Source organism: Ovis aries, chromosome 25 (genome assembly GCF_016772045.2).
Source record: "Ovis aries strain OAR_USU_Benz2616 breed Rambouillet chromosome 25, ARS-UI_Ramb_v3.0, whole genome shotgun sequence".
Taxonomy (NCBI): Eukaryota; Metazoa; Chordata; class Mammalia; order Artiodactyla; family Bovidae; genus Ovis; species Ovis aries.
In genome coordinates this window covers 26,872,003-26,894,438 of record NC_056078.1, presented here as the reverse complement: position 1 = coordinate 26,894,438, position 22,436 = coordinate 26,872,003, and the positions used below count along the sequence as shown (strand labels likewise).

At 52.6% G+C, this 22,436-nt stretch overlaps 1 protein-coding gene across 1 annotated transcript in view; it reads right to left on the bottom strand.

Annotated features, from left to right (window-relative positions):
• The window catches only part of LOC132657144 (cadherin-23-like), a 349,318-nt gene that overhangs the window by 219,404 nt on the left and 107,478 nt on the right, over nucleotides 1-22,436 (bottom strand). The window contains exons 4-6 of the mRNA XM_060406596.1: nucleotides 19,475-19,617; nucleotides 18,468-18,515; nucleotides 18,263-18,355 (exon numbers count right to left, since the gene is read on the bottom strand). Coding sequence (XP_060262579.1) covers nucleotides 18,263-18,355; nucleotides 18,468-18,515; nucleotides 19,475-19,617 — 284 coding nt within the window. The remainder of the gene's footprint in view (nucleotides 1-18,262; nucleotides 18,356-18,467; nucleotides 18,516-19,474; nucleotides 19,618-22,436) is intronic.

Sequence of the window (22,436 nt, the reverse complement as noted above, 5' to 3'; positions counted from 1 at the left end):
GGCATCAGCAGGGTAAGAGGAAGGGCTGTACTCGGCTGGGACTTAGCAGGGTAGAGCCAAGGAGGGCTGGGCCACTCTGCCCTTGCTGGGCTTGGCACACGGGCCCAGAAGTCCCTGAGGAGGGCTCGTTAAACGCCAGTGGAGTCCTGTGCAGGGAAAGCCTGGCTGAGAGAGATAAGCTGCAGTGTGCCAGCACAAGCCCCGGCTCCTTGGAGCTGCCGGAGCACATATTAATGGGACCCATTCAGCTCAGCCTTCGTGGCAATTAATAACGGGCCAGGCAGAAAGACTGAGTTTGGGGTGTGTGTGTGTGTGCACATGCTGGGGTGGGGAGTGTAGGCTGTGTGTGTGTACGCATGCTGCGGTGGGGACTATAGGCTTGGTTTGCGGGGGTTGCTCAGTTTCTTTCCTCAGGATAACCCCTCCCTGCAGCAGACTCTGTCCCCGTCCCCAGCTAGGAGAGAGGGGCTGGCTCAGCCTAACCCCTCCAGCTGAACTCTCTGGGCAGGGAGGAGGCAGGAGGCAGGAGGCAGGAGAGGCTTCTGGGGCTCAGGAAGCCCCATGCCCACTCTTCACACCCAGGTGGGGCTGTAGTGACTGAAGAGAGACTCTGGGTCTGAGGGCACAGGTGTGACACACTCGAGTTCTCTTCTCCCTGGACTTCCATACTCTGCAGGAGAAACTGTGAGACTGGGCTGAGGGAGGAGGAACACGGGGATGCAGAAGTTGGCACAGAGTGACCACCTGGAGTTTGGGGGCAAGCCACTACAGTGCCTGTGTGCAAAATCAGGAAAAGATGGCCCTTCAGAGTGGACCCTTCCCTGCAAGTACATAGCTTGGTGAGCAAACTGACCTATGGAGCCGAGAAAAATGTGCTCCTTTCTCCAGGCAATGCCACCAGCTCTGAAGCACGCGGCTTCATGAGCAGCACTGGGCTGGACTTTATCAGTGCGCTCCTGCTTGCTCGGTGCGCCACCTGCACAACCACAGGGGGCAGCCTAGCTTGGGAACAGCCTATCGTCCCTCTGGGTGTCTCCTTACATCTGAGCCCTACACTGAGAATCTGGGTCACTCCTGCTTGGCCCTGGCTGCTTCCTGTAACTTTCCTCCTCAAAGTGAGGTTGTGGACCAGTGGCATAGGTATCCCATGGGAGCTTGGTAGAAACAGGGTCTCAGGCCCCATCCCAGACCTACTGAATCAGAATCTGCATTTTAACAAGATCCTTAGGTGATTCAGGTGTGCAGTAAAATGGCTTAGAAAACACTGGGGCTGTCCAAACACTGGCAGAGATAGGGTAGAATATAGAGGGAGGGGCAGAGAGAGAGGAGCGGGCAGAGAGAGAGAAAGGAGAGCTGGGTGAGGAGAGACGCAGAGAGCAGAGAACGAGACCCTCTACAGAGTAGGGGCGGGAGAAGACAAAGCAGGGAGAAGGCGCAGAGGACGCAGTACCAGCCTGTTCTGCTTGTTTCAGTCCAGTGTCCAGGCCCCTCCTCAAGACTGCCACGGGGCCCCTCCTCCTAGCCCCAACACAGGGGACCCAGCTATTTGCTCCAGGTGGGTGGAGGCCTGGCCTGGCAGCTCAGAGTCCCAGGGGAGCACATTTCAGGGCAGGAGGCCTGCGCCCCTCGGGTGGGGAACAAAGGTTTGGGGGGCCTGGATCCCCTTCATCTATCACCCCCCATCTCTGCACAGGCCTGATTTCATCAGGGTTCCCAGGCTGGTACACAGGCCTGCGAGCCTCAATCACTCCTTTCGCACTGTTCGCAGGAAGAGAATAGCTTTCAGCTCAATTACCCTTCACATTCCAATATCATAACGCTCCGATGAGGCTTTTTAACCAAAAACAAAAAAGCCGTGTCTGCCACAGGCCGGCTGCAAGGCCAGCCGTGCAGAAGGGACGGCCCTGCCTGCCTAATGGCCCCCCAGGTGAGACTATGGGAAGGGACTGGTCCCAAGGCATCAGCTACCCAGAGAGGACCCTGAGGTCCAGGGCCCCAGTTTACTGACAACATATGCCCTGCTCCTGCTCGTCAACCACTGGGCCTAAGCAACAATGAGGCCTGGGGCAGAACACTGAGGCCCCCGTCCAGAGGGGCAGCAGGGAGTGACGCGCCAGGCCTGGGGCAGAAACACTGAGGCCCCCGTCCAGAGGGGCAGCAGGGAGTGACGCGCCCCAGTGTGGTCTGCACCGCCACACCACTCATCCTAACTTCTCCTTTTGAGGCAGGGATGCTGCCCAGACTCCTCTGAGTGCCACGACATGATGGCCTAATTCAGCTGGGCCACAACCTGGGGACCTGGGGTCTAGCCTTCATGTCATGTCATACCCATTGGCTCATGTGCTTTTACAACAATGGTGACCAGTTAGGGAGCTAGCTAGAGCTAAGGTTAAATATTAAGGCCACTGCACAGGTGTGTAAACTGAGGCCCGAGGAGATGAAAGAGGTCCAAAGGCATGAAGAAGAATCTCAGTCTGGTGTTTCTTTAAGATACACTGCTGCCACGGGAGGTGAGGGGTGAGGGGTGGATGTGGGGGGTGGGCGGTGGAGGTGGGGCACAGGGGTGAAGTCTCCTCCAGTCCGAAGAATCTAGGCAGGAATGAGCTTATCTCTGCTCCCCTGTGTATGCAGTGAGTGTCCCCACCTGAAACTGTTCTCAAGGGGGAGGTATAATCCAGGCTCTATACCACGAGTCCTGCACACTCAGTGAATTCCCGGTGAGCACACATGTTCCACACCTTGGAGGCTCCAGAGAAGAAGGCTGGCCCCCCGTCCTGATCCGCTGTGCTTTCGTCTGCCCGGCCAGCTCAGTGCTAACGGCCTTGATGGCCGTGTCCCTCTCTATGTCCTCCTGGCCTCCTGCTGGCTGTGGCCAATTTGCTCGTGATTTACCACTCTGGGGCGCTGACCCGTGAGGGAGACACACGGGACAGAAGGAGGCAGAGCGGACGTCATGCCTGATGGGTGTGCACGCGTGCGTGTCCAGGCACAAGGGTAGGGAGGCATCTCTCCAGGAACGCGCTACCCAGCCAGGCTCTCTAGGACTGGGAGCAGGGTCTGGCAGCCCCACCCTTTTGCTATCGCACGCTGATTATGGCACTAGGCGCTGTGCTAGAGAGAGGAAGGCAAAGGGGGACCTTGGGGGCTGCAGGAGCCACAGGCTGGAAGTCAGGCCCAGGAGCAGCCCTCTCACAGTGGACTGCAGCCCGCTGGGTCCTCTGCGAATCCAGACACACAGCCCAGCCACGAACACCCCCATGGCCCTGCCCCTGACCCACTGTCAACAGAGGCAGCACAAGCGTGGTGGGGCCCTGGAGGTGCACCCGCTGGGCTCACATCCCAGCTCAGCAACTGACAACCTTCTGAGTCTTAAATAATGGGGATAATCCCAACACCTACACCAGAGATGGGCAATGAAAAGTACCAGGTGGATGCATGTACAGTCTCCATTATTGTTATGAATGTGGTTATTCAGTGCTTTCCTCACGCCGGTACCCATGGCCCTTACGGGTCAAGGAATTATAAGACGCAGATTCCATCTTTAATCAGCTCACACACCTTGGAACTTGGGACCAGGAGGACCCATGCTTCAACAAGCGGTATTGTCAGAAGCTGGAACAGGAGGTGGGAGGAGGGCATGGCCACCAAGCCCACACCAAATCCCCTAAGTGTCTGGCACCATGTCCCTTCCTCAGCAATGCCCCTGAATCCAGAGGGCCTTTTCTGTTCCAGTCGGGTCTGTACCCATCTCAGACATAAGAAGCAGATGGGGAGTCTAAACACAGAGGAGGCCTCTCCTGGTCTCAGACCCAAGCTGGTTCCTGCTCCTCCCTCCTAGACCAGACTCAGAACACCCTGCAAGTGGCCCAGGCTGCTGAAGGGTAGGGTGGCGAAGGGACAGGACAGGGCAGAGAGAACAAATCTGCCAAGCTCATTTAGAGCTCCCGTGTCCAATCCTGCTGCCTGGAGGGAGGGAGTGGTGCTCGATTTCCACTCATGTCACATGTCACAGGGGACTTGGGAGTTAGGATGGGGCGGGAGGGTGGGTGGCAAGGCCAAGGATTCCCGTAGCACTAAAGCTGGGATGGGTGAACTGTCCTATTTCACCCATCAGCAATCCAGAAGGGGCCAAGCTTTGGGTGGTAGCTGCCCAAGTCTGCAAGCACTGGCCTCCCTGCCTGCTTTAAAGGTGCCACCGTGGGTGAGCAGGGCCCAGCTGGGACCTCCAGAGGCCAGGGACCATATCTCACTCCTCTTCTGTCCGCAGAACCCAGGATGGACTTGGCATCCAGGAGGAATCCAGGAGATACTTGATGAATGAGTGATCAAATGAAAGAGGGTGGGGTCAAGTGCATGGGATAACACTTCTGCATCCCATCACTACTCTGGCAGTAGTCAAGCAGAGACCCCTCTCTGTCTCTGAGCCTGTTGGTATGTGGCTAGAAGTCCAACATGGGTCTTACTGGACCTTCTAGGGGCTCCAGAGGAGAATCTGTGTCCCTGCTTTTTCCAGCTTCTAGAAGCCATGCTCATTCCTTGGTTGATAGCCTCTTTTTCCGTGCTCAGACCATAAGTATAGCACCTTCAAATCTCTCTCTCTGACCGCTGCTTCCATTCATACCCTCTCTGATTCTCCTACCTCCCTCTTAAAAGGACCCTTGTGATTACAATGAGGCCACACAGATCAGCCAGTTATCTCCCCAGGAAGGCCCATAACTTAATCATACCTGCAAAGTCCCTTTTGCACATAAGGTAGCCCAGTCCCAGTTTCCTATGATTAGGATATGGACACTTTTGGGGTTATTGTCTGTCTACCATACCCCACTCCACTAGATGACATCCTTTCCTCCAGCATTCCTGAGTAAGGCATCCTCATTTCCCAGTGCTGCCTACAAACTCTGGCGAGGCCAGGTTCAACCCTTCTGCAAAGGCATTGGAGGGGGTTTCACAAGAACTGAGCTGCCTTCAGCATCTAGCTTTGGGAACAGGGCACACCAGGAATGGTTCATGGAAAGAGCGGGAGGGAGCAGCCGTGCAAAGATCCTGTGGCACAAGCCCCCAGGCACCAGAAAGAAGGTAGAGGCATAAGAAAGCACAGGTCAAGGGGAGGTGAAGAAGGGACTGGGGCCAGGTCTTGCCAGCCGGGCAGGATTCTGGTCACTGCCCTCAGAACACCACGGAAAGGTTTTAGTGACATCCCTTACACATCAGAGGAGCTTGGTACAACCGAATGAACGGATGGATGGAAGAATGAATGAATGAGCCCGTCTACCTCCCTTCTGCCCCTCATCAGTGACCTGCCCCAAACCTCCCTTCTGCACAGCAACAGTTAACGGGGTCTCCCGGGCTTGCTCACGTATTTATTTCCCCATGGCTGCCGCTACCGACCCATGCAGCCCGAGCGTGGCTCTGTGGAAATGTCTGTAATCGCCAGCACACTTTAGGTATTACTTCCACACCATTTAGGGCTTTCCGCCCCAATAGCTGCTGCTGCATGTCCCTCTGTCTCTATTGTTTGGGCTGGATTGGGTGGATATTTTGTTGTTTTTTTTTTAAAGGTCTGGTGGCCCCTGAGTTTGGGGAACCTGATGATGTGGAGAGGTGAGGAGAAAGACAATGCTTTGGAAGGATTTATTATTCTCCCACTGTCCTGGCCCTGCCCCAGCCCTGAATAGAGAAGGGGAAAAAAAACAACAACAATCACTTCAGGCTGCTAAGAAGCCTTTAAAGATTTTTGTGTTTTCTCATGCAGGCCTGAGATTGGTTTGCTGATAGGAGCTGCAGCTTTGTAGAAGACTGAAGGAGCCGAGACGCAATAAAGGTCACTTCAAGAAGCCCTCTCCTAAGCAAACACCTCCCCCCTCTCAGAAGCAGACAGACTTATAGTAAACCCCAAATCCCAAGCAGATATACTGAGGGTACAATGCATTTGGACTCACTCTGCGGGGGCAGTACAGAGGGGGCCATCTAGGACAAGCTGTGTAGCCCTGGGCAAGTTACTTCACCTCTCTGGGCCCATTTCTCCAGCTATAATATGAGGAAAATCACATCTTTCTTACCAAGGGGATGACTTCTATGAGGATTAAAGAAGAGTGCAAGAAGGAAGGGGCCCAGCTTCTTTTTTCCCTTCCCCTTCCTCTCAACCCAAGTTTCAGCCATTCCATTTAGTTCCCCATGCAGCCTCCTGTCTCAGCTCCCAGGCAGTCCCATATCCACCCGCAGGGATGACCCACGACCAGGGAGGGGCTGCCTAGAGGGGATGCCCACAGAGGATAGTCCGTCTGGCCTTGCTGTGTGTGGGCTGAAGGCTGAGCCCTGCACATCCATCATCTCATGTAACCTGCATGGGGGTGACCCTGTATCAGCATCACACTCATTTAACCAGAGACAGGAAGCTTCCTAGAGACTCACAGGTGTAAGTTGGGAGACCAATATTCAAACCACTAACCTAACCACTGTGGTTCTATTCACTGTGGGAAGTGACCTCCGAGAAGAAGCTGGTTGCCTGTACCCTGAATCTTAGGTGATTAAAAAAACCTTCCCTGGTGGCTCAGTGGTAAAGAATCCACGTGCAATGCAGGGGATTCAGGGAGATGGAGGTTGGATCCCTGGGTCAGGAAGATCCCCTGGAGGAAGGCATGGCAACCCACTCCAAGATTCCTGGCTGGAGAATCCCATGGACAGTGGAGCCTGGTGGGCTACAGTTCATGGGGTCTCAAAGAGGCAGACAAGACTGAAGTGACTGATTATGCACACAGGCAACAGAATGTACATAACAAAATGAAAATGGGCAGAAGTAACCCATGAGGTTAGAAGCCAGAATAGCGTTTACTTTCTGAAGGGCGGAGGAAGGACTAGAAAGGTCACAAGGGGGCTTCTAGACACTGGAGAGGTTCTGTTTCTTGATCCAGATGTAACACAAATGTACTCACTTTGCAACTAATTCATAAACTTATGAACAGTTATGGTGGCTCACTGCTCTATATATACACTTAGGTAATACACAGACTCAAAAATGGAAGGAACGGGGAGCAGGGAGGGAGTGGGGGAAGGAAGGAAGAGAAAACTCATGAAGCCTGCAGGGCCATTGGAGAAAACACAGGGGTTAATCCATCAGACTTGAACGAGGCTTTAAGTTCAGGGCCTTCTTATCTGCCCTGTAGTTTTACCCACACTGTGGAGTGGACAAGACTAACAGTCCTATCTGACAGAGGGGCAAACTGAGCCCGGGAAGGGGGGATGAGACTCACCTAGCCACAGGTGGTGGGGCCCCTGACCTCTCTGGGATAGAGCTCATCCTACCTGAACTTGCTAAGCTGTATGGACAGGTGAGAAGCTGGAGGGGCTGTTCACTGGCTGAGCCAGCCTGAGGAAGGCTCAGTACCCAGACCTGGGACTGGTTGACCTCTCTTGCCTCAGGGGAGGCCTGCTGCCATCCCGAGAAGGAAAGGCCAGGCCAAGCTAAGGACATAGAGGGTTCACCAAGGAGGAGGTTTAGAAGCCAGGATCAATGGAATAGGTGTAGGAGCAACTCGAAGGGCAGGGACTAAGAGAGGCCTATGCCTTCAAGCCCAGTGGAGAAGACCAAGTGAAGAGCCTGGGTCTGATCCCAGTGGGTCACTTTCAAAGGCAATACCTGGCCAAGTCTTCCAACTCCTCTAATACTTGACTTGGTTATCTGTAAACATGGACACAGAAGACCTCCCTGCCCTCCCCACTCTGTTCCGAGAAAGGAAGTGTAGTTCAGTTCAGTCACTCAGTCGTGTCTGACTCTTTGAGACCTCATGAATCGCAGCACGCCAGGCCTCCCTGTCCATCACCATCTCCCGGAGTTCACTCAAACTCGCGTCTATCGAGTCGGTGATGCCATCCAGCCATCTCATCCTCTGTCATCCCTTCTTCCTCCTGCCCTCAATCCCCCCCAGCCTCAGAGTCTTTTCCAATGAGTCAACTCTTCACATGAGGTGGCCAAAGTACTGGAGTTTCAGCTTTAGCATCATTCCTTCCAAAGAAATCCCAGGGCTGATCTCCTTCAGAATGGGCTGGTTGGATCTCCTTGCAGTCCAAGGGACTCTCAAGAGTCTTCTCCAAGACCACAGTTCAAAAGCATCAATTTTTTGGCACTCAGCTTTCTTTACAGTCCAACTCTCGCATCCATACATGACCACTAAGAAAAACCATAGCCTTGACTAGATGGACCTTTGTTGGCAAAGTAATGTCTCTGCTTTTGAATACGCTATCTAGGTTGGTCATAACTTTTCTTCCAAGGAGTAAACGTCTTTTAATTTCATAGCTGCACTCACCATCTGCAGTGATTTTGGAGCCCCCCAAAATAAAGTCTGACACTGTTTCCCCATCTATTTCCCATGAAGCGATGGGACCAGATGCCATGAGCTTCGTTTTCTGGATGTTGAGCTTTTAGCCAACTTTTTCACTCTCTTCTTTCACTTTCATCAAGAGGCTTTTTAGTTCCCCTTCACTTTCTGCCATAAGGAAGAGTAGGGCTTGGCTAAATGATAGGGAGGAAGCTGGCGCAGGGGGTTTGGGTGAGAGCAGCTCAGGGGAGGGCACGACATGAACACAGGTAGGGAGGCGGCAAAGTGAACAGACTGCGGGGAGGCTCCGAGACAGAAAGGACGGGAAAGCTGGGAGACCAAAGCCTCATGCAAACGGGATGGATTTCTACAATGCAGGGTTTGTGCTGGGAATGGTGGAGGCACAGCTGAGCTCACACTGGAAGATACCAACAGGGGAGGGGTTGGAGGGAGAGGCTTCCAAGCCTTTTTCTTCTCTCGGGGGCAGGGCTAGGAAAGGGGACCAGGAGTGGGACCCTCCTGGACAAGGACGTGACCAAGCATTCAGCTCTTCGCAGCTGGCAACGCCCCATGCCGTGGAGGTGGGCTGGCCAATGGATGGCGAAGACGGTGAACGGGGAACGACTATACGGAACCTAGTGATCACGCCCAGGTGAAATCGTCCAGCCGCATCATCGCATCTGGAGAGAAGAGCTGGCTTTTTAACAGACGGACAGGAGGCTTCCACTTAAGGTTATTATAAAGAGGGTGAATTCAGCCCCTCCCAGCTTCCAGCCAGCACCACAAAGTTGCAGAGTAATGAAAGGATGCTAAGGAATCACAGAAATTATAATAGTTTCATCACCTGAGACCTCTCCTCTTTCTCTCATTTTCTGGTAGAAAACAAGGTGGGCCAAGCCGCCTGTGAACGCATCAAAACAAGGTTATTGAGTTGGGGCTCAATATTATTATGGGGGGGTTGACAGGCCCGTCGCCAAGCCATTCTGACAATATTCAAACTTGTTAGGGGAAGTAGAGGGGCTGAGACAGAATCCCAGAGCCCCTGGGAAGAGGCAAGGCAGAAGCACAAGCTGGTGTCAGGTCCACACCCTCATGAGGGCTTTGCATCGAGAAGGCAGCCTGAGGCCACTGCCCCTGGGGTATGGGGGAGTCTGTGGGAGACCAGGAGGCACCACCCCTTGTGCCGCTAGCCCAGCTCTGGACAGCCTCCTGGGAAATCAGTGCTGCGCCGCCCACCCAGGCACACCCTCAGTCTCATCACAGGCTCTGGAAACTGCGTCTCTGAGTATCTTGCCCAGTCACCTGAGGTCTTCAGTGGTTTGCCACTGGTTTACCAGGTGGCCTTGGGCTCATCCTTGACCCTTCTCTGGCTTCTGATCACTACAGAAGGTGTGGTGGGAGGAAGTCAACTTGCCTGCCCGGGGTGCTGGTTTCCAGGAGCCTATCTCTGCCTGTTACTAGTAATTTCTAGGGGACTCTGTTTCCATTTTTCCCTTGTCATGTCTTTGCTTCATGCTTCCCACGTTTCCTATCTCCTACTGGACTGCGAGTTCTTGACCACTGACACCCCAATACCAACCATCCAGTCCACAGCAACAGAGCCTACCTGTCCAGCTGCAACTTGGACTTCAAGCAACTTTCCTGAAGTTCTTGGGAACTTCTCAGAACAATAGGAACGCCGATCAACTATCCTGCGTGGGTGTTGCTTCATACACATGCTCTCACTGAACTTTCACAACAACCCCAATGTGCCCCGATTTTATAGTTGAAGAAATGGAGGCTCCAGGAGGCTAAGCCCCTGCTGCCAGCCTCCCGCTGTGGAGTTAGAGCCCCTGTGTGCCTGGCTCCCTCACAGTGCTGCAGTAGGGACCAGGGACCCCATGTCACAGATCGGGCTCAGGTTCTTATCATACAGTGAAGCCACGGCTGCCCTTGGCTGCACGAGGGACCTTCTTCAACCCTCTGTTTCCTAAACCCGTCCTCCCACTCAAGGTCTAAGGAAGCCCCACTGCCTAGAGGGAAAGGGGTGCAGGCAGGAGTTCTGCGCCCTTCCTCCAGCAGGCCCCACCGGGGGAAGAGGAGACCACCAAGGAGAAAGGGAGACGGAAGACGCCAGATGGACTCTGGCGCCCGAGGCTGACAGCCCAACAATGCAGTGGGAACGTCTCCAGCAGGCAGCTATCATCCCTTCCCATTTAGAGGTTCTTTATTTAAAGGGCGGGGGGCACAATAAAAGGTAACCCAGCACGTGCCAGAGAATCCCTAATGCACACAAGCTGGGCTCCACACACAGTCCTGCTTCGTATGCACGGCAGAGGGTCCTGCAGTCGTTGCAATAGAATTATATGGGCCCCCAAAGGCTCCCAGTGAGAACTGGCGAGGAAACTGATGTAATTAAGAACATTATTACCATCCAAACAAAATAATACTTTTAATTACATCTGGGCTCCTTCCATCTCCTGCTCCTGCACTGTCCTCTTTCCTCATGCTGAGGATGGTGGCGAGTGTCCACAGCCCTGGCCATGCACCCCAGGCAGGGAAGGAGGTGCCACAGGGGTCTCGGGATGGGGGAGGGGGTCCTGGGCTTCTCTCCACAGTGGGCATGAGGGAGCAAGGAGCTTCGAACTATGTGGCTGGGCTGAGCTCTCTGGGCCTGGATTCCATGGGACTCCATTTATTCCCTCCTGGGCACCTAAGACTCAAGGAAGAGACGGCACAAAGTTGTTGAATCATCCCTGCAGGCAGGCGGAGCAGGCTGGCGTTTACCCATGTGTGCCGGTCTCTTACTTCTCACAATAATGCTGCATGTACACGTGGGGTTGGAAATCTCGGAGGTTGCCTTGGGGGGCTAACCCAGCAGGTCATGCACAAGGTGCATAACTATGACCAGGGCTGGGTCTTGACCATTGGGATGGTCCTCACTGCAGACTGTTGGCAGAGGGCTCTGAGTGAAGCTTCTCCACTGGACCCCCACAGCCTGTGCACAGGGCTCATGGGCCAGCCTCAGCCTTGGATGGGGGGAAGCCTGTGCTCAGAGCCCAGAGTGCCCAGCTCACCTCCCTGCATCCTGTCGAAATCAGGGCAACTTTTGGCAAACCACAGCAGGTAATGGCAGAGTGGAAAAGACCCATGCAAAGGTGCGGAAAGATGACAGACCGTAAGACTACGACTCTAGTCGCAAGAACATCTGACACCAGGGAACTTAGGGAAGGCAGTGACCTTGTATTGGCCTCAATGTCTCTCATCCTGAAAATGGGAAGAAAAATTGTCCCCTAGCTTACAGAGCTGTCATAGGACAAACAAAAGGCAGTGAACACACCAGGACACAGAGAAGACATCACTTAAGTGCACACACACTCAAGACCGTTACAACAGTCAGTGCTGTTGCTTTGCTGTGTGCATAACTTCACTGCTACAAGCCCAAAGCCTGCTGTCCTTGCTGCTGCAGGCTGTGACACCCACTGGGAGAAGGGCGGAGTTCGAGGTACCGGTCACTGTCCTGACAGGAGGGGACCAGAGAAGACACAGGCACCTCGGGGCGCTCACCGCCGGGCACAGAGGCGTGGCCCAGGGCCGCCGCACGCCCTGACTCTGCCCAGCAGGATCCAGGGCCCCTGAGATGACCAACTGGTCTCCCTCTCCCAGATCAATAGGCGGGTAGTTATAGATGCAGAGGGGGCCGCCGAGCACCAAGGCCCAGGGTATAAGTTAATATGGCCTGTCAAGGGGCTGCCTCTCCTGGCATGGGAGATGACCCTCTTGTGAACAGAGCTGATACCTTAGGGGGATGGCAGGCACAAGCCAGTGGGAGTCCCTCTCATCTCCACTTCTCTCTGCAGTCTGAGGATGCAGTTTATAAATCATTCATCGTCTGATGGGCATACCTTGAGAAGGGCAGCTGGGGGCACTGCCATAGGGCCCAGTGGGGCTAATAAGTTTGGCAAGTCCACCTCTGCATGCTCTGGGCCACTCTGGGCTCCCCACATGCCCAGGGCACATGGGATGGCACGGCTGAGGTTCAAGAACTGGCAGGCAACAGCGGGCATCAGTGAGCGCCAGCAGTGAGTTCTTGGCATAAACCCTGCTGTCCTTCCAACCACCCAAGAGGCAGAGGAAGCAGCAGGGCTCTGCCCATTTGTGAAGTTCACATCCAAGGGCCAGATCTTGGGCTGGGTACTGAGGACACAGTACTTGGGCTCTGTCCCTGCTCTGTCTGGCAGGAGAGATGGACATACAATGACTATAACTATGACCATTTATTGGGCATTTACACTGGGCTCAGCAATTCTCATACACAGTCCCTTATACTTCAATCTCACAATAATTTTGCAAGGCATGGATACTTATCTCCATTTTGTAGGTAGAATTGAAGTTACCTGCTGAAGGTCACATAATCAGACCTGTCCCTGAATCCTGGCCCCATCCTTGCCTAGCTTTGGACAACTTATATAACCTGTCTACTTTGATATCCACATCTGTAGAATGGGGACAAGAGTGGCTACCCCATGAAGCGAGGGCTCGGTCAGTGCCCATACCAGAAGAATAGTACTAGGCACAGAGGAAGCTCTCAATAACAAAACACCAACTTATTATTATCATCATAGAAATGAATTCTTTGTTTTGTTTCACTGACAAATGATTATCAAGAATACTCTCCTCCCTGTTTTCCCAACCCTAGGAAGGACATTCAAGGAGTGACTTTCATCTGTCCTTATTAAGTGATATGGAGAGATGGTGTGGCCTAGCTGGACCCAGGGCCAGGAACCCTGGGTTCTGACTCCGATCATGTTCCGAGCCATCTTTGAGGATCTGAGAAGAGCTCTCAGTCTCTCAGTCTCTTTTGACTCATCTCAGCCCCACTCCTCCCTACCTCCAACCTCATCCCCATCTTGTTACCTGAAGCCAGGGGTGACAAAGATCTACACAGGACCTGTCCGTCTCAGAAACCTGGGCAGGGAACCAGAAGGCCCACTTCTAGCCCAATTTGTTTCTACAAGGTAACAGGGGGCACTTGCAAGGGACACACATACCTATACAGTCACTGTCCCACCTCAACAGGATCTCTGGTCAGGAGTTAGAGTTTACCTCCTTCTTTGGGAAATTCCATCATATGGAAAAGGGAAAAAAAACTAGAGGATCTCAGAAGGTATATGATATTCAGAGACAACATAATCTGCTTCTCAGCATAACAAACTCCTATTCATCCTCTAAGGCCCCATACGAATAGCCCCCACATATAGACCAGTTCACTCCTTCCACAGTTCACTCCAGAGGTCTACTCCTTCCATCCCACTTTGCACATTCTAAGCTCCCATAGCATTTAATACATTTAGAGGTAGTTAGACTTCTACTTGTTTTTCTCCCTTTAACATTACCTTCCCTGAGCACAAAGACCCTGGTCTCAATCACTAGTATTTCACCAAATATATTATGAGCCACAAACTGGACTAAGGGCTTTTCCTATTGGCATTATTACAGCTCTCACAATAACCCCACAAGGGAAATATTGTCGCCCATCTTATAGATAAAAAACTGAGGTCCAGAAAGATTAAGTTCCTTCCAAAGTTACACAGCTGGCAAACAGTAGAGTCTGTTTTTTCTACCCTGAATTGCCAAGCCAGCTGAAAATCCCTGGGCCCCGCTCCATAGCTGTTCAACAAATGTTTGTGTTCATTTCAAACAATTTGAGGGAATCAAAGCAGAGTGGATCAGATTTGGGCTTTGAAGGACAGGCAGAATAGAGTTAGGCTGCAAGAAGAAAGAAAACACTCCAGAACTAGTTAGAACAGCAGAACATGTGTTTTACAAGGAAAAGTGACAACAGACACATGCTCAGAGGCACTGGCTTAGCCCCTCGGCTGGCAGGAGGACTCGTGTGGAGGAATACCAGAAGATAAGCTGAGAAACGTAGGTGGAGGCCAGATGGCTAAAGGCCCAGCTAAGGAGGCTGAACTTCTCAGAACGTCAATGACATGGCCAACCCTGACACTCCAGAGGCCCTGCTGAGCCCAAGGAGCCTCCTGGCACCATCTGTCCTCTGACCCGAACACCTAGGCCCTAGAGTCACTTCCCTGGGGCACAGCTGAAGGGCTGAGGGGCGGGGGCAGGAGGAGGAGCACGGGGGAGTGCTGAAGGTCAGCGAGGTGGGCACGCACCCCTAACGGAGGTGCTGGAGCAGCGCTGCTGGGCAGAGACGCAGGCAAACACGTTTGAGCAAATTGGAACGCCATAAAAGTCTATTACAGCAAATCAAACAGCAGTCAGCATGACAGCCATTAGCCTGAAATGAATACACGGGGACTTAATGAGGTCTGTCGAGGCTGGCTTGGTGAATTAAGTTGCCAATTCTAGCAGGATTTCCCTTTTCTTTACAGACTTGAAAGCATCCACGCTGCCTCGTTAGGGCTTCGACAAGTGAATTGCAGGGCCTTTCACCCTGATAAAATGGATAATTACATGTAGAACAGCTTAGTGAGGGGAGAAGGGTGGGCAGGAGGGAACCGAGAACAAACAAACCCAAACACACCTGCCCGGCTTAGGCAGGGGCTTTCGGAGGGAGACGGGGTAGGTCTGGGAGGGCAGGGGGCGGGCGAACGTCTCTAGGAAAGGGGCAGTGCCTGGTCTTGACCCGCCTCCCACCTGCTCAGGTGCTAGGCTTCAGGATGTGATTCCCCACAGGCTGATGTCTCTAGGCAGCTGTGGACAGGCTGAGAGTTCTCAAAGATGAGCTGCTGCAGCACCTCTGAGAAACCCTCTGGTGGGGACGGCCACTGATGTTATCCCCCAGGGCGTGCTGCCACCATGGAGTTAAAAATGCAGCTTCCTGGGCCAGCTCTCCCCAAACCACTGATTCAGAATCGCAGGGGCCCAGGAATATGCAGCGTAACTAGTTCCCCAGGAAATTCTGATGCAGTATGTTTGGGAGCCTCTTATTCATCACCTCTCCAATACTCAGCACTAGATGGCTTCTGAAACATGGGTTTCTGCTTCTATTCACATAACTTTAGGGATGGGGAGCTCAGTACATCCCTCGGCAGGGCTGGGGAGGAGACTGTGAAAGTTTCAATCAGCAAATTCTTCCTTATGCAGACCTAGAATTTACCTCCCTGTAACTTTTTCCTCATGCCTATTCCAGGGTTCTGGGCACAACAGACCCCAATATTATGAAGGCCCCTAGGGCTCGGGGGAGTGGAGGTCAGGAAGGTTAGTGATGACATGCAGGTGGCTGGGACTGCCAAGAGAGGAGCTAAGTGGATGGAGGGAGCCACTGGAGGTCTCTGCCAGCCCCTCATGGAATAATGAAGTACTGGAGGGTAAGAAGGAGCCACTCACTTTGGATTCCTGCTCAGACCATGGAACGTCAGTCCTGGAAGGGACCTGGCCAACTGCCTCAGCTTAACAGCTGTTGGAGTTGAAGCCATCAGAGGGGCAGCAACAGGTCTAAAGTCTTAGTTGTTAGCACTAGAACCCAGATGTCTTGACCTCCAGGCTACCTCTTCCCACCATGTAACACAAGAACTCTGCTGCTCACCTTGGCGAGCGTCTCCTGGAAACTCACCTCTTCCAGGAAGCCTATTGAGATTTCTCTGATTGCTCTGGTAACCCCTGAGGACTGATGCCTTGTGGGGTCTGTAGTGCCCCCTCCCCATTCCTCTGGTTTGTGTTCTCACCCTGTTCACACCCACAAGGCCTCTGCCACTGAGTCATGCTTCTCAAGGGGCAAGGGCCTGGGATTTCCAGGGTGACCACCATGTAAGCAGGAGATCCCTGGCTGAAGCCTGGGCCAGGACCAGCAGAATTTTAACTAGTACTCCAGCTGGGACCTAAGTCCAGCAGCTAAGCTCTAGCTCAGATGACCCACGCCAGGGCAGGGCTGGTAAGTGCCAAACCACCTTGGGTCAGGAGTGGCCAGGCCTTCATCCAGCTGACACCACATCCCCACTGGCTACATGAAGCTGCCCTGAGCAGGGCATCGAATATCAGGCCACCGAAGTGACCCAGGGAGGTTTACATGCAGGTGAGTAAACCACATGGGCCTGCCTCCAAGGACTGTGTGCCCTTCGAGCTAGCCCCTCTTGGCCCACCCTCTCCTCATCAGATGGGCAGGAGGCAGGCCATTTTATCTCACCTGTCCTCTGCTTTTATTAAAGAAGGAGGACTATGGCCCAGAGAGGTTAAATGACATGCCCTAATGGACCCAGAAATCTGGGGGCAGAGCAGGGGCTAAGCCTGGGGTCTCTGGCCTCTGGTTCTGGCTCCCGTCATTATATACTCCTCTGGCCTCCCAGGTCTCTGTGCAGTGAGAGCCTGGCATGGTGCCAAGCTCACAGCAGACATTCAATAAATATTTGTTAAATAAATGAATGACTGAAGAGGCTCTCTCCTTGGAGGTAGAGGCCTTTGGAGAATCCCGGTGGATTCCAGTGGGGCAGTGTTGGAGGTCACATTTTCTCCTGGCAAAGGAGATAGGAAAGGCTGGCGCCAGCCCAGGGGCTGAGAGCAGGGATGCGACCCCTCATCCCCTTGCCATTGCTGCTGTCTGCTGCTCCTATGAAGGAAGGCAGAGCGCTGACATGCCTGCCAGGATGGCAGCTGAGCAATGGGTCCAAGGCTCATTAACTCCGAGCCATGCCCTTGGTTTCTAAGCCTGGGCCCGGAGTGCAGGCTGGCACGTAGAGACCCTTAATTAAATTAGGGAGACTTCCAAATGAGCAGGAGCCCAGAGCCAAGCTGCAATTCTAGGCATGCCGGCCACAACTCAGAGCACTGTGCCCCCATGCTTGGGATTGCAGGGTCTCTCTCCCTGTGTCCCACTCCTTCAGGGAGGACATGAGCACCTCCGGTGTACCCCACCTGCACACTGGTCCTCTTTCTGGCACAAGCATAGGAGGACCCTTGACTCACAGCTGAGTAAGGAGGGCCAGCAACAGGAACATGGGGGCATGATACCAGGTTTCTTCATCCTTGAGGCATCTGAGGCTGCCCCGGGAGTCAGGAAGCTGGACGTCAAAGCTGTGTGACCTTAGACAAGTCACTCTCCCACGCTGAGCCTCACTTTTCTCATCTATAAACTAAATAGGTATTTTCTAGAGCTCTTTCAGTTTCCTTATCCAATGACATAAAGGGGCGAGAACTCCAATGCCACAGGGGCAGCCTGCCTCTCCCTAGTGGATACCATCTCCCTCCTTTACTGCAGCTGTCCAACCAGAGCCCCTAGAGCAGGCCTGAGGGACACCCAGTTAGAAGCTCTTTATCCACCACCTTCAATGTCTTTGAATCACTAACTGCCAGTGCAGAAGCCTGCCATCAGCCACCAGGGAGAGGGACAGCAAGCAATGAGAACCCTGGGGCCAGCAGCCAGCTTATAATCGAACCGTTCGTAATGCAATAATTTGTACTTCTCAATTACCAGCAATGGCTTGGTTTTACACTCATGCACTCATGCAAATACACTCAGAGTACACAGACGACCCAGAGGAGCCAACGGCCAGCGAGGCGAGCATGGGGTTCAAGAAAGAAAGCCCCTTCCAGTCACTGCATGTGCCCTGCATGCTGGGGGGACTGTTCTGGCCAAAGCTGGGAGGCCTGGGGTTTCAAGTCTGCCAACCCACATGTCCAAGGCCCACACACTGAGAATGGGAAAAATGAGGTACAACCTGCCTCTCCCAACCTCTGTCCTGTCCCTGACTCTGGCCAGAGTTCAGGGATTTATCCAGGGCCCTCTCTCAGGCATGAGGCTCCCACCAACCTGCTCTCTGCAACCAGCAGACAAGCCCCCTCAGAGGTACTGGCTTGGTCACCAATGTGCCCAGAGCAGATGCCTGGGCTGATGAGCGGGCAGGAGAGAAGGAGCTGGAGCTGCCCTTCACCCAGCATCAGTCTACTACCAGGCAGCTCCAGAGCAGCAGACCCCAAATGTCCCTCAAGTGTGAGCCGGGGGCACCTACCTCAGGGATGCGGACACTGTAGGGCTGATTATGAAACGTGGGCGCGTTGTCATTCACGTCCCCGACCTGGATGTTGACCTTCCTTGTAATCACCTGGCAAGACAAGTGTGGGGAGTTAATGACGGCCTCAGCCTCTGGCCTCTTTCCACCCGAAGGCCCAGGGACCCTGCCTCCCCGGGCAGCAAGGGCCTCGTGGGACACTCACCCCCTGGTGGTCGCTGACAGAGAACTCCACTGTAAATTCTGACTTGGTCTGAAAGAAAATGTAGGGAGGGAGGAGAACAGAATTAGAGAGGCGAGCTGAGGCCCGGAGTCCAGAGCCCTACATGGGGGTGGAGACCCTCCAGCACTGCCCTAAGAGCTGGTCTGGCACTGCATGGCTGAAGGCTTCCCTACAAAATAAGCACTGACTTTTGGATTGGAGAAGCAGGTTCGGAATATGGATCTTTCCCATAAAAGAGAAATAGAGTAAAAGTCAAGAACCTTGGGTTCTAATCTGGACTCTGTCTCTAATCTGGTGTGTGATCTCAAGCGAAGTGTGGACAGTTCAATGTGAGGAGAAAGAGGGGGTGGGTTTGCTCAAACCCTTACTTTAATTTGCTAAAGGCTACTGTCATCAGTTCCTGTGTCTCTGGAAAATATCCTTTGGGGGAACATTTGTTGTGGGTTGGTGGGGGGGCGGCGCGTGGCGCAGAATGTGGGAGACCTGAGTTTGATCCCTGGATTGAGAAGAGCCCCTGGAGAAGGGAGTGGCTACCCACTCCAGTATTCTTTTTTTTTTTTTAATTCATTCATTTCTTAGTTGCTTTACAGAATTGTGTTGGTTTATGCCAACCCCCTCCAGTATTCTTGCCTGGAAAATACCATGGGCGTGGAGCCTGGCGGGCTATAGTCTAACGGGTTCCAAAAAGTCGGACACAACTGAGCTGCTGTTTTTCACACACATGGAAACGACAAGCGTGGCTCCCATGGAGCCACTATCCTACAGGGGATGTACCCAAGGTCACTGTCCCTCTTGCCTACCCAATGTTACCCCCTACTTGGAGACACTCCCAAAGCCAAATGCAGACATCAGCACTGGCCCTGGAAGAGGGACACCATTCAGGCAGGAAGATTCTGCTTCAGGGTGAGAAGACGATATGCCATCTTCCTCTAGCATGTGCCCCTGCCTCCCTAGGGAAGCACTGGGGCGGAGGTCGAGGCGGGTCATACCTCTCTGTCCAGCGGCTGCCGGAGCCACACCACGCCTGTGTCAGGCTCCACAGCAAAGAAGCGGGAGGCCTCCTCCCCAGACACGCCAAACACCAGGGGGTCATTGTCCATGTCTCGGGCCAGCAACTGGGTCACAGAGGAACCTGAAGTACCCACAGGGGACAGCAGAGGACAAAACAGGAGGTTAGTCCATTCCTGAGCACCTTACTCAGGTAGCTGGTTCCTGCGGGGAGCAGTCGCCCAGTAGACCGCCAGCAGGTCACCGACTGCTGCAGGACCTCTTCGCATCTTTGGTTCCATGCCAGGCTCCCCGCCTCTGCCCTGGTCACTTGTCACAGTGTTTAACAGGGAACTATCATTCACCTTGTTCTGTGCCTTCCACCTGTCCTCTTTTCTTTTAACTTAGAGAAAGGCTTCTCCATGTGGCTCAAACGAGCACAAGTCTACAGGCCTTCCGGTCTTATGTTCCAAGATGGACACACTACTTAGCCCTAGCCAATCAGAGCACAGCATCTCCCTGATTGCAGTGATTGGTTCAGGGATGAGCATGTGACCCAAACTAGCCAATCAAAGCCAAACCTAGGACTTCTACTGAAACAAGTACGAGAGAGGTGCTCTTCTTCCACTGGGGTTGGTCCTGCTGGCAGCCATCTTTGGCACCACAGGAAGAGCCTGCCTGAGGATGAGGCCAACAAGAAGGAAAACAGAGCCAAATGGTACATGGAGAGAGATTGCTAATGGTTTGAGGGTTTGCAGTCAACTATACGTGTTATTGGAGAAGGCACTGGCACCCCACTCCAATACTCTTGCCTGGAAAATCCCATGGACAGAGGAACCTGGTAGGCTGCAGTCCATGGGGTGGCTAGGAGTCAGGCACGACTGAACGACTTCCCTTTCATTTTTCACTTTCATGCATTGGAGAAGGAAATGGCAACCCACTCCAGTGTTCTTGCCTGGAGAATCCCAGGGATGGCGGAGCCTGGTGGGCTGCCATCTATAGGGTCGCGAAGAGTCGGACACTCTTCAGTCGGACCGAAGTGACTTAGCAGCATACGTGATATTAGCACTATCTCCTGGACTGCTCAGCCATGTGAGTTAATAAATAAATCACTCCCTCCTTTTTTTTTTTTTTTTTGCCTAAGTAGAGTTGGATTTCTGTCTCTTACAAATGGAAGCAATATTTTCTAACTCAGAAAATTGTACAAACCTGGCACTCATTCAGCAGTGATTAGGTGCTGGCTGTGTGGTGTACACTGGAGTACACAGAGGTTAGGAAGATATGCAGCAGCATCAGGGGACTCCAGTCTAAAACCAGGTGACAAAGCCTAGCTCCTGTCCACAGTTAGAGGACTGAGGGGCTGCCTTCACCAAGAGACAAAGCCCTGGCCAGAGGCCACCCTGGACATCAGAATGCCTGGCCTAACCCTGCCTAAGAAGTCTTAGAGTAGGTCACCTTCCCCTGGGGTTCACAGCAGTCCCCTCAGGTAGCCTTCAGGTAGGGTGACCAACCACCCAAGTTTGTCTAGGACTAAGGCATTCATTATTTCTAGGATGAAGCACAAGCTGGAATCAAGATTGCTGGGAGAAATAGCAATAACCTCAGATATGCAGATGACACCACCCTTATGTCAGAAAGTGAAGAAGAACTAAAGAACCTTTTGGTAAGAGTGAAAAAGTAGGCTTAAAACTCAACATTCAGAAAACTAAGATCATGGCAGCCAGTCCCATCACTTCATGGCAAAACAATGGAAACAATGGTGACTGCAGCCATGAAATTAAAAGACATTTGCTCCTTGGAAGAAAACTATGACAAACCTAGACAGCATATTAAGAAGCAGAGATATTTGCCAACAAAGGTCCATCTAGTCAGAGCTATGGTTTTTCCAGCAGTCATGTATGGATGTGAGAATTGGATTATAAAGAAAGCTGAGTGCCAAAAATCAATGCTTTTGAACTGTGATGCTGGAGAAGACTCTTGAGAGTCCCTTGGATTGCAAGGAGGTCAAACCAATCAATCCTAAAGGAAATCAACCCTGAACATTCATTGGAAGGACTGATGCTGAAGCTGAAACTCCAATACTTTGGCCACCTGATGCAAAGAACAGACTCATTGAAAAAGACCCTGATGCTGGGAAAGACTGAAGGCAGGAGGAGAAGGGGATGACAGAGGATGACATGGTTGGATGGCATCACTGACTCAGTGGAGTTTGAGTAAGCTCTGGGAGTTGGTGATGGACAGGGAAGCCTGGCATGCTGCGGTCCATGGGGTTGCAGAGTCGGACACAACTGAGCGACTGAACTAAACTGAACTGAGGCGTGTCCCAGGAGATGTTCTAAAACCAGGAGGTCCCAGGCATTGGATTAGGTGGTGACTGTAGCTTCAAGAGGTCCTTAAACCCCCAAGAACTGTGCAAAATGTTCTGAGTGTACAATGTGTCATTCTCTGCAGGGAGGGTCTGCAGTTTCCATCTGATCCTCAAAGTAGTTAGGGTGGAACCATGGCCTTCAGCAAATCACTTCTTTCAAAGCCTCAGTTTACCCTGTAAAATGGGATGGACACTCTTTTTGCCCCATATACTGACTCTCATATTTACTGAATAGCTCTGATGATCTAGCTAAGGAAGGAAGGATTCAAAACTTGGGATTTTATTTAGGAAAGAATGCTGATGAGCTTTTCTAAGTCAACTTTGGAAAGAATTTCTGACATGACAATGAGAACCAGTATTCTGGAGCACTGACCACATTCCAGATACTTGGCTAAGGATTTCTGTGTAATATCTAATTCAATCTTTCCTGTTATTCTCCTCACTTAACAAATAAGGTAACGGAGTGGTTAAGTAATTTACCATGGCCACACAGTTAGCAAATGGCAGAGTAGGACTTCAAAGCCCAGGCATTCTGGCCCAGTGCCCACATTTGTTTCCACAGTCTTACAAATCTCAACACTTGATATGTGAACTCA